At 36.9% G+C, this 10,000-nt stretch overlaps 2 protein-coding genes across 8 annotated transcripts in view; one reads left to right on the forward strand and one right to left on the reverse strand.

Moving 5' to 3' along the window:
- The window catches only part of LOC126994161 (potassium voltage-gated channel protein Shab-like), a 199,023-nt gene that overhangs the window by 146,711 nt on the left and 42,312 nt on the right, over positions 1-10,000 (reverse strand). The gene's annotated exons all lie outside the window — the stretch shown is intronic.
- The window catches only part of LOC126994189 (short-chain dehydrogenase/reductase family 42E member 1-like), a 131,805-nt gene that overhangs the window by 68,574 nt on the left and 53,231 nt on the right, over positions 1-10,000 (forward strand). Inside the window, exon 2 of the mRNA XM_050853468.1 lies at positions 5,454-5,838. Coding sequence (XP_050709425.1) covers positions 5,807-5,838 — 32 coding nt within the window. The 5' untranslated portion in view covers positions 5,454-5,806. The remainder of the gene's footprint in view (positions 1-5,453; positions 5,839-10,000) is intronic.

Raw genomic sequence — 10,000 nt, forward strand, 5'->3', positions numbered from 1 at the left:
TTTTAAACTATTTATTTATTTATTTTGTTTATTAGCTAACTAGATTTTTTATTCTCCTCTTCCTTCTTTCTTCCTTCCCTTTCTTCTTCCTTCCCTTTCTTCTTCCTTCCCTTTCTTCTTCCTTCCCTTCTTTCTTCCTTCCCTTCTTTCTTCCTTCCCTTCCTTCTTCCTTCTTCATTTCCTTCCTTCTTCTTCCTTCCTTCTTCCTTCTTCTTCCTTTTCCTTCTTCCTTCTTTCTTCCTTCCCTTCCTTCTTCCTTCCCTTTCTTCTTCCTTCCCTTCCTTCTTCCTTCCCTTCCTTCTTCCTTCCCTTCCTTCTTCCTTCCCTTCTTTCTTCCTTCCCTTCCTTCTTCCTTCCCTTCCTTCTTCCTTCCCTTCCTTCTTCCTTCCCTTCTTTCTTCCTTCCCTTCCTTCTTCCTTCCCTTCATTCTTCTTCCTTTTCTTCCTTTTTTTCTTCCTTCCTTCTATTTTCCTTCCCTTTCTTCCTCTTATCCTTTCTTCCTTCTTCCTCCTTCCTTCTTCCTTCCCTTCCTTCCTCCGTTTTTCCTCTTTCCTTCCTCCTTTCCTTCCCATCCCTTCCATTCCCTTCCCTTTCCTTCCCTTCCTTTCTCTTCCCTTTCTTTCCCTTCCATTCCATTCCATTCCATTCCATTCCTTTCCCTTCCCTCCCCTTCATTCCCCTTCCCTTTCTTTTCCTTTTCTTCTTCCTTCCTTCCTTCCCCTCCTTCCTTTCCTTCCTTTTCCCTTCCTTCCTTCCCTTCCATCCTTCCTACCTTTTCCTTCCTTCCTCCCTATCTTGTTTTCTTCCCTTCCCTACTACTACTACTACTACTACTATTACTACTACTACTACTACCACTACTCCTGCTACTTCCCTAACGATCCCTGTGATTAGAATTTCATAGGTAAAAAAAATCGATTAGCTATTCATTGATCCGCGTATTGGTCGAACGGTCGATTCCTTCCGTCCGGGGTCACTGGTCGAAGATAGATCCGGATTCTTCTCGTGTTGTGTTTTTGTGGAGTCACGTTCTATTTCTGATTCCCTCTGTTTGATGGATGGACGATTGGGTATGTTGTTGTTTTTTCTTTGTTTTCGTCTATGTACGGTTTTTTTTTGTTGTTATTTTCTTTTGTGTATCGATTTTTTTTCCTTTCGTTTATATTTTTTACGTACATTTTTTATTCTCTTTTTTTTTCCCCTTTCCTTTACATTTTTGACGTACCTCATTTTCTATTTTTTTTTTCTATTTCTTTTGAATTTTCCTTATTTTCTTGTTTTTCGTTCAATGTATTTTTTTCTAGTTTTTGTAGTTTTCTTAGTTCTATCTTCTTTTTGTTTTCTTTTTGTGATTTTCTTAGTTTTTTCTTATTTTCTTTTTTCTGTGTTTTCTTAGTCATTTGTAGTTTTTATTTTTATTCTGTCTTGTTATTTTTTGTAAGTATATGATTTTCTCACCTTTCCCTCTATAGCTTTTTTTTTAGTTTTTTTTTACTTCATTTTTGTGTACCGGTCTATTTTTAGTGTAGGTAGGTAGGTAGATAGGAAGGTAGATAGATAGATAAATGATTAAATAGATAATTCGTAAGTCAGTTTTTTGGTCATACTGTTTTTGTTTGAATATATTCTTTTGTTTTTCTTCTTCACTTTGCTCTTCTAAACCATTTATTTTTTCAAGGGGTCATGTTTATCATAATTATTTTCATTTCTTTTCCTTCCTTTCCTTTCCTTTCCTTTCCTTTCCTTTCCTTTCCTTCCCTTCCCTTCCCTTCCCTTCCTTTCCTTTCCTTTTCTTTCCTTTTCTTTCCTTTTATTTCCTTCCCTTTCCTTTCCTTCCTTTTCCTCGCCTTTCCTTCCCTTCCCTTCCCATCCCTTCCCTTCCCTTCCCTTCCCATCCTTCCCCTTCCCTTCCCTTTCCATCCCTCCCCTTCCCTTCACTTCCATTACGTTTTCTTCACTTCTCTTCATATCCCTTCATTTAGGTAGACAGACATATAGATAGATAGATAGATTGATAGATAGATAAGAACATTGGTAGGTAGGTTAGTAAACAGGTATAAAGGTAGGTTGGTGGGTAGCTCCGTGTTAGTAAGCGTAGGTATGCGAGTAAATCTTTAACACAACCCGGAAGTATGAGAGGCAGCGGGTCACACAAGCCCTTTACTTAGTTCCGTGTCGGGTCGTGGAGCGGGGCGGCCAAAACGCGACCTGGAATTAATAAACGTGAGCCTCAGCATAACACGACACATTCCTCCTTGCCTTGTCCCTCCCTCCCTCCCTTCCTCCCTCCTTACTTGCTTGCTTTCCTCCTTTCTTCCTCGCCTCCCTCGCCCTCATTATCACGAATTATCTCTTATTTCTCTCATTTGTTTGTCGTTATTATTTTTTTTCTTTTTTTGTGTGTGTGTGTATTTGTTCGTTATTTTTTTTTTTACTTTTATCTTGTTATTTTTTTCGTTTTCTTTCTTCTCTTTATTTCCCTAGATTGGTGAGTCGATTTTTTCTTTATTTATAGCTTAGTTTTTTCTTCGTTGATTTTCTTGTTTTCTTCTATATATATATATATATATATTTTTTTTTAGTTGTGTTGTCTTACTTTTATTTATTTTTTTGTTTTTGTTTTTGCGTTTTCTTGAGTTTTTTCGTTTTTTTCCGTATCTTTTTTTATTTGTGTTCTGTTTTTGTTTTTATCTCCTTATGCACTCACCTATGGCTGGATATTTTTCTTTATCTTTTCTCTTATATTCCAGTATCATTTTATTTTTTCTCTTGTTTAATGATTTTATGTATGTTTTCTTTTACTATATTGGCAACGATGCATGTCTGGTTTCATTTAAGATTAATTTTCGGTATGGCAACACTGTCTCTCTAATGACTTTTTTCTTTTCTTTTTTTTCATGTTTTTTATTTGTTTTTTGTCTCGTTGCCTTATGTTTTCAGTTTTCATTTATTTTCATCTATTCAATTTTTACTCCGTGTCATGTTATTTTTTAAGGCTTATTTTTGGTATGGCAACACTGTCCCTTTAATAACTTTTTTTCATGTTTTTTTGGTTATTTTTTGCCATGTTATCGTTTTTTTTCTTTTTAATCTTCATATTTATCTTTTTCTTTTTTACTCCTCGTGTTAGGTTATTTTTTAAGGTTTATTTTTGGTATGGCAACACTGTCTTTCCTTAATAACTTTTTTTCATGTTTTTGGGTTATTTTTTTGTCATGTTATTGTTTTTTTTTCAATCTTCATTTTTATCTTTTTCTTTTTTACTCCTCGTGTTAAGTTATTTTTTAAGGGTTTATTTTCGGTATGGCAACACTGTCTTTCTTTAATAACTTTTTTTCATGTTTTTGGGTTATTTTTTTGTCATGTTATTGTTTTTTTTTCAATCTTCATTTTTATCTTTTTCTTTTTTACTCCTCGTGTCAAGTTATTTTTTAAGGGTTTATTTTCGGTATGGCAACACTGTTCCTTTAATTACTTTTTCCCTCTTTATTTAATTTATTTTTACTTATCTTTGTGACATTATTATTTCTCTTTTTCAATTCTCATTTTTTTTTCTTTTTTTTACTCCGCGTCAGGTTATTTATTAAGGTTTATTTTCGGTATGGCAATACTGTACCCTTAATAACTTTTTTCCTCTATTTTTTTTGTTATCTTTGTGACATTATTATTTCTCTTTTTCAATTTTCATTTTCTTTTTTTCTTTTTACTCCCGTGTCAGGTTATTTTTTAAGGTTTATTTTCGGTATGGCAACACTGCTCCCCTCCAATGACCCAATTTCCTATTTAGGCTGTAATCTAGGCCTCCGGGGTGACGGTAATTGGTGGATAGGCCTCCCTTCTCTCCCTCCTTCTCCCTCTCCCTTTCCTCCCCTTATCCTCTTCGTCTTCATCTTCTCCCTTTCTCATCCTTAAATTGCCTATCGTTTTTTTTCCGTTGTAATCTTTCCTATTTTCAGTTATTTTTTTTATTTTATTATTTTCATTATCAGTGTTTTGATTTTTCATTTTTTTCATTTTTTCCTGCATTTTGTCTTCCTTCCTTCCTTCTCTCTTTCCTTTCTCTTTTTCTTTATTCTTTTACTCTGTCCTTCAGTTTTTATGTTCTTCCTTCTTTCGTTTTTTTTCTCCTTTGCTATTTTCTTCCCTTTCTTCGTCTCTTTAAATCTTTCTTTCTCTCTTTTTCTTTCCTTCCTCCCTTTCTTTACTCGTCTCACATTCTCTTTCTCTTCTACTTTGCCTTCTTCCTCTCTTCGTTTCGCATTCTTATAAAAAACTTTCTCTCTTTTCTTTCTTTCCTTCCTTCCTTCCTTCCTTTACTCGTCTCACATTCTCTTTCTCTTCTACTTTGCCTTCTTCCTCTCTTCGTGTCGCATTCTTATAAAAAACATTCTTTTCCTCCTTTCTTTCTTTCTTTATTTCTTTCCTTCCTTCTCGCCTCACTTTCTCTCTCTCTCTCTTCTATTTTGTCTTCTTCCTTTCTTCGTTTCGCATTCTTAAAACTTTCCTTTCCTCTTTTCTTTCTTTTCCTTTTCCCTTTCCATTTGTTTTCTTTCCGACTTTCTTTCTTCATATGTCTAACTTGCCTCCTCCCTTTCCTTTCTTTTCCTTCCTCTCCTTCCTGTCTCTACCCCTCCCACTCTCTTTCTCTCTCTATTTCGTCTTTGTCTTTTCCTTTCTTTCATACATTCAGATTTTCATTCGCCTTTCAAAATAATCTCAAAACGCGGTTCATTATTTTCAAGGTAATTTAAAAGGGTGGTGAGAGAGAGAGAGAGAGAGAGAGAGAGAGAGAGAGAAAGGAAAAGTGTGTCAGGCGAGAGATATTTTTCACTCATTATCCTCGCCAGAGTCACGAAATTTCTCCTCATTGTTTTATCTGACTTACTCTAATGCATTTCTGCGACTTATTTTTCATTTCTTTGTGCTAATGTATTTCTGCGACTTATTTTTTTTTTTTTTACATTTTCCAGTTCATATTTTTCTTTTTATTTATTCTTTTTTTTTATTTTGCAACCTTCATTACTCTCTCTCTCTCTCTCTCTCTCTCTCTCTCTCTCTCTCTCTCTCTCTCTCTCTCTCTCTCTCTTTGTGTGAGTGAAATAAGGGAGAGAAAGCAGAAAGAAGGAAGAAGAGAGAAAAGAAAGAGATAAGGAGAGGGAGAGAGAGAAAGAGCGAGGGAGGGAGGGAGGGAGGGAGAGGGAGAGTCTAATCCGAAATCTCTAAGGGAGTCAGTGATTGCAGGGAGCGAGGGAGGGAGGGAGGAAAGGGAGGAGAGGAAGGGAGGGAGGATGAAGGTAGATAGATAATTGAATGCCACGCTTATTTTAACATTCCTAAGTAGATTGGAGAGAGAGAGAGAGAGAGAGAGAGAGAGAGAGAGATCGTAATTTACCTAAAAGTGCAAAAAACAAAACAAAAAAACATTAAATTCATCCTTTTGTTATGAATTTCAGATTGACGAAGAAAGAAAGAAAGAGAGAAAGAAAGAAAGGAAGGAAGGAAGGAGGCCAAGAGGAAATTACAAGAAGAATGAAAGAAAGAAAGAAGGAAACGAAGAAGAACAGCAAGATAGGAAGAAAGAAAGAAACAAAAAAAAAGAGAGACAGGAAACAAAGAAGAAATTACAAGAAGAAAGAAAAAAAGGAAAAAGGAAACGAAGATTAACACCAGGAAAAGACGAATGAAAGAAACAGGAAAAGAAAGGGACAAAGAGAATGAGAAAAGGGGGAAAAGGAAACTGAGAATAACATCAAGGAGAGAAAAGAAATAAGGAAAGGAACACGCTAATACACAAAGGAAGATAGAGATGAAGCAAACGAGAGCCAACGCATCTATCAGGTGAGGCGTCATGATCTCCACAGGTGTTCAGGTATTTGCAGGTGATACAGGCAATTATGAATACCTTGATGCCTTTCAACTCACCTCACCTTCCCTTCTCTTCCTATCCCTTCCCATCCCTTCCCTTATTTTCTCTTCCCTTTCCTTCCTTTTCCTTCCCTTCCCTTCCCTTCCCTTCCCTTCCCTTCCCTTTCCTTTTCTTTCCTTCCCTCCCCTTTCCTTTCGTTTCCTTCATTCCCTTCCCATCCTTTCCCTTCCCATCCCTTCCCTTCCCTTCCCTTCTCTTCACTTTACTTCCATCATGTTTTCTTTCCTTCCCTTCCCTTCCCTTCCCTTCCCTTCCCTTTCCTTCCCTTTCCTTCCCTTCCCTTTCCTTTCCTTTCCTTTTCTTTCCTTCCCCCCCTTTCCTTTCGTTTCCTTCATTCCCTTCATTCCCTTTCCTTTCCCTTCCCTTCCCTTCATTTCCCTTCCCTTCCCTTCCTTTCGTTTTCTTTCCCTCCTCTTCCCGTCCTCCTTTTTTTTCTTCTCTTTTCTTTTTCTCAATTCCGTTTCCTTTAAAAATTTCCAGCGTGAACATTGACAAAAAGAAGAACGGGATTTGACAGGACTGAAAATTTTCCTTCACGCTCCCAAAACATTTTTCCCCAACTCACATATTTTTTTAATTAGTTTGGAATATATAAAAGAGATCGACTCAATTTTTTTCATATTTTTTTTCTGATGTGTGTGTGTATGTGTGTGTGTGTGTGTGTGTGTGTGTGTGTGTGTGTGTGTGTGTGTGTGTGTGTGTGTGTTCGGATAAATATCGTTTGTGTTTGTGAATATTCTGTCAAATGTTCGGTCAAATTTGGTGTGTTTGTGAATGCTCTGTCAAATGTTCGGTCAAATTTGGTGTGTTTGTGAATGCTCTGTCAAATGTTCAGTCAAATTTGGTGTGTTTGTGAATGTTCCGTCAAATGTTAGGTCAGTTTTGGTGCGCTTGTGAATGTTTGGTATTAGTCAAATTTTGGTCAAATATTCGGTCAATTTTTCTGTGTGTGAATTTGTGGATGTTCTGTCAAATGATCGGTCAGGTTTGGTGTTTGTAAATGCATGGTCATAATATCGGTCAAATTTTGATAATTTTGGGAATGATTGGTCAAATATTCGGTCAAATTTTCTCTGTGAATGTTAAATTGAAGTTGTCACCAATCTTAAATTTAAGTTACAAAAAATCGTGACAATTCTTTCAGTCACAAACTAAGTCACAAATTAGTTTTTAAATCACAAACTAAATCATGAGATAGTTTTTTTTAGTCAAGATACGTAGATCATAAGTCCGATTTTTTAGTCATAAGATAAATAATTATATATAACAAGACAGTTTTTTTAGTCAAGATACATAGATCATAAGTCCGATTTTTTAGTCATAAGATAAATAATTATATATAACAAGTCAGTTTTTAGCTGGTTCTTTCTTTGTCTCCTTTCTTTCTTTCCTTCTTTCTTTCTTTCCTTCTTTCTTTCTCTTTTTCTTCCATTCATTCATTCATTTTTTTGCATTTGTTCATTTTTGTTGTTATTCTTCGTTTCCTTCCTTCCTTTTTCTTCTCTCTTTTCTTCCTTTCTTTCTTGTCCTCTTTTCTTTCTTTCTCTCACGGGTTCATGTTCTCAATCTCGGTTCTCAGTCACGGCGTCACTCACGGTTTGGTCACGAGTCACGAGTCACGCCCGTCGCTCGCCTGGAGGAGACTCAGCGACGCCACTCTCTCTCCCCTCTCCTCCCTCCCCTTCCCCTTCACTCCCCTGCCTTCTCTCCCTTCTCTCCCTGCTTCCGAATCAATGGAGAAAGAAGAACCTGGTCTCTCTATCCCTTCCTCTTCTTCTTCTTTTTCTTTTTGTTTTTCTTCTTCTTCATCTTCTTCTTCTTTTTCTTCTGCCTCTTCTTCTTCCTCCTCCTACTCCTATTCTTCCTTCTGGTTATTATTCTCTTTCTTTCTTTCCGTTCCTGATTTATTCTTTTTTTTTATGTATCTTATTTTCGTACATTCTCTCATTCTTCTCTTTCTTTCTATTCCTTCCATCATTCATCTTTCTCTTATTCCCTTCTCTTATCTATCACTTTGTCTGTTTATTTCTAGGTTTCCTTTTACTGAACATTTATTATTTGTCTTTCTTATTCCCTTCCTTCATTTTCCTCTTCATTTTTTCTACCTATTTCCTTCATTCGGTTTTTATTTCCTCTCTATCTTTTTTCTCATCTTTATTGTTTAGTTTCTTTCTTCTTTCCTACATTTCTTTCATATCTTTCAATCAATTAATTTTCTTTTATTCAGTTTTTATTTCCTCTTTTTATTCATTGTTTCAAAATATTCGCAGTTTTTTCTTCCCTTCCTTTCTTTCCTTTCTTTCTCTTTCCTTCATTCCTTTACCTCAATTTTCTCCTCTCCTTCTTTCCTCTTCCTTCTTCTCCCTTCACACCTTTTCCTTCCCTTCCTCTCTCTCCTTTTCTTCTCTTCCCTTCTCCTCTCCTCTTTCTCCTTCCCCTTTCACGCCTTTTCCTTCCCATCCTCTTTCTCCTTTCTTTCTCTCCCTTCCTTCTTTCCTCCTCCTTTTCCTTAGGCCTCTCCACTCCTTTCCTCCCTTTCCTCCCTTTCCTCCACCCTTTGAGTTGAGTAATGGAGAGAGGGAGGGAGGGAGGGAGGGAGAGATATGGAGGGAAGGAGGAAATGAGGGAAGGGAAGGAAATATGGATGGATGGAGGGAAAAGTGTTAGTGGATGTTAATGGATGGGAGAGGGTGTGGAAGACTGTGGAGTGGGTGTGGTGGTGGTGGTGGTGGGTGTGGTGGTGGTGGTGGAGGTGGTGGTGTGGCTGTGTATTGATCGTGAATGGAGGTTGTGGTGGTAGTGGTGGTGGTGGTGGTGGTGTTTCTCTCTCTCTCTCTCTCTCTCTCTCTCTCTCTCTCTCTCTCTCTCTCTCTCTCTCTCTCTCTCTCTCTCTCTCTCCATCTTCAATAAAAACGCAATTTTGTCCCACGTCTCAATATGCAGTTTAAACACACACACACACACACACACACACACACACACACACACACACACACACACACACACACACACACAATGATGAATCTAGCTAATTACTCTTTCTTCCTTCCTTCCTTCTCTCCTTCCGTCCTTCTATTTTCCTATTTTTTTTAAGCTTTATCCCTTCCTTCCTTCATCTTTCTGCCTCCCAAACCAATTTTCCTTCCCTCTTTCCTTCCTTCCTTCTTTCCTTCCATCCTTCCTTCATTCATTCATTTCTTTCTGCCTCCTTTCTTTTCCTTTCCGCTCTTTTCATAATTTCCTTCCGTTATTTTGTACCCTTATCCTTCCTCCCTCCCTCCTTTCCTTCCTTCCTCTCCTTTCTTCCTTTCCCTCCTCCTTATTTTCCATTATTTTTTCTCTTAGGGGTAAAAAAAAGTAAAATTATAATAATAACAATAGAAATTATAATAAAGTTGTAAAGAAATAGAAAGAAGTAACACTCATATCTCTCTGTCTATTTATCTATCTAACTCTATCTAGCTATCAATATCTATCTACATCTATTCATCTATTTGTCTATCTATCTATTTATCTATCTATCTTTACTTGCCACCAGTGAAAATTCAATGTAACCATCTCGCATTTTCATATTTTAGAGTATTTGGGAAGGAAATAAAAGTGATTGAGAAGGAAAAAAAGTTATTGGGGTGTAAAAAAAGTCATTGGAGAAGGGAAAGTGATTGGGGAAGAGAAAAAGTGATTGGGAGGGAAAAAAGTGAATGGGGAAGAGAAAAAGTGATTGGGGAAGAGAAAAACGTGATTGGGGAAGAGAAAAAGTGATTGGGAAGGAGAAAAAGTGATTGGGGAAGAGAAAAAGTGATTGGGAAGGAGAAAAAGTGATTGGGGAAGAGAAAAAGTGATTGGGAAGGAGAAAAAGTGATTGGGGAAGAGAAAAAGTGATAGAGGAGGAGAAAAAGTGATTAGGAAGAAGAAAAAGTTATTGGGGAAGAGAAAAAGTGATTGGGAAAGAGTAAAAGTGATTGGGGAGGGGAAAAAGTGATTGGGGAAGAGAAAAAGTGATTGGGAAAGAGAAAAAAAGATTGGGAAAGAGAAAAAGTGATTGGGGAAGAGAAAAGTGATTGGAGAAGAGAA

This window comes from Eriocheir sinensis, chromosome 7, assembly GCF_024679095.1.
Source record: "Eriocheir sinensis breed Jianghai 21 chromosome 7, ASM2467909v1, whole genome shotgun sequence".
In the NCBI taxonomy this organism is placed as follows: Eukaryota; Metazoa; Arthropoda; class Malacostraca; order Decapoda; family Varunidae; genus Eriocheir; species Eriocheir sinensis.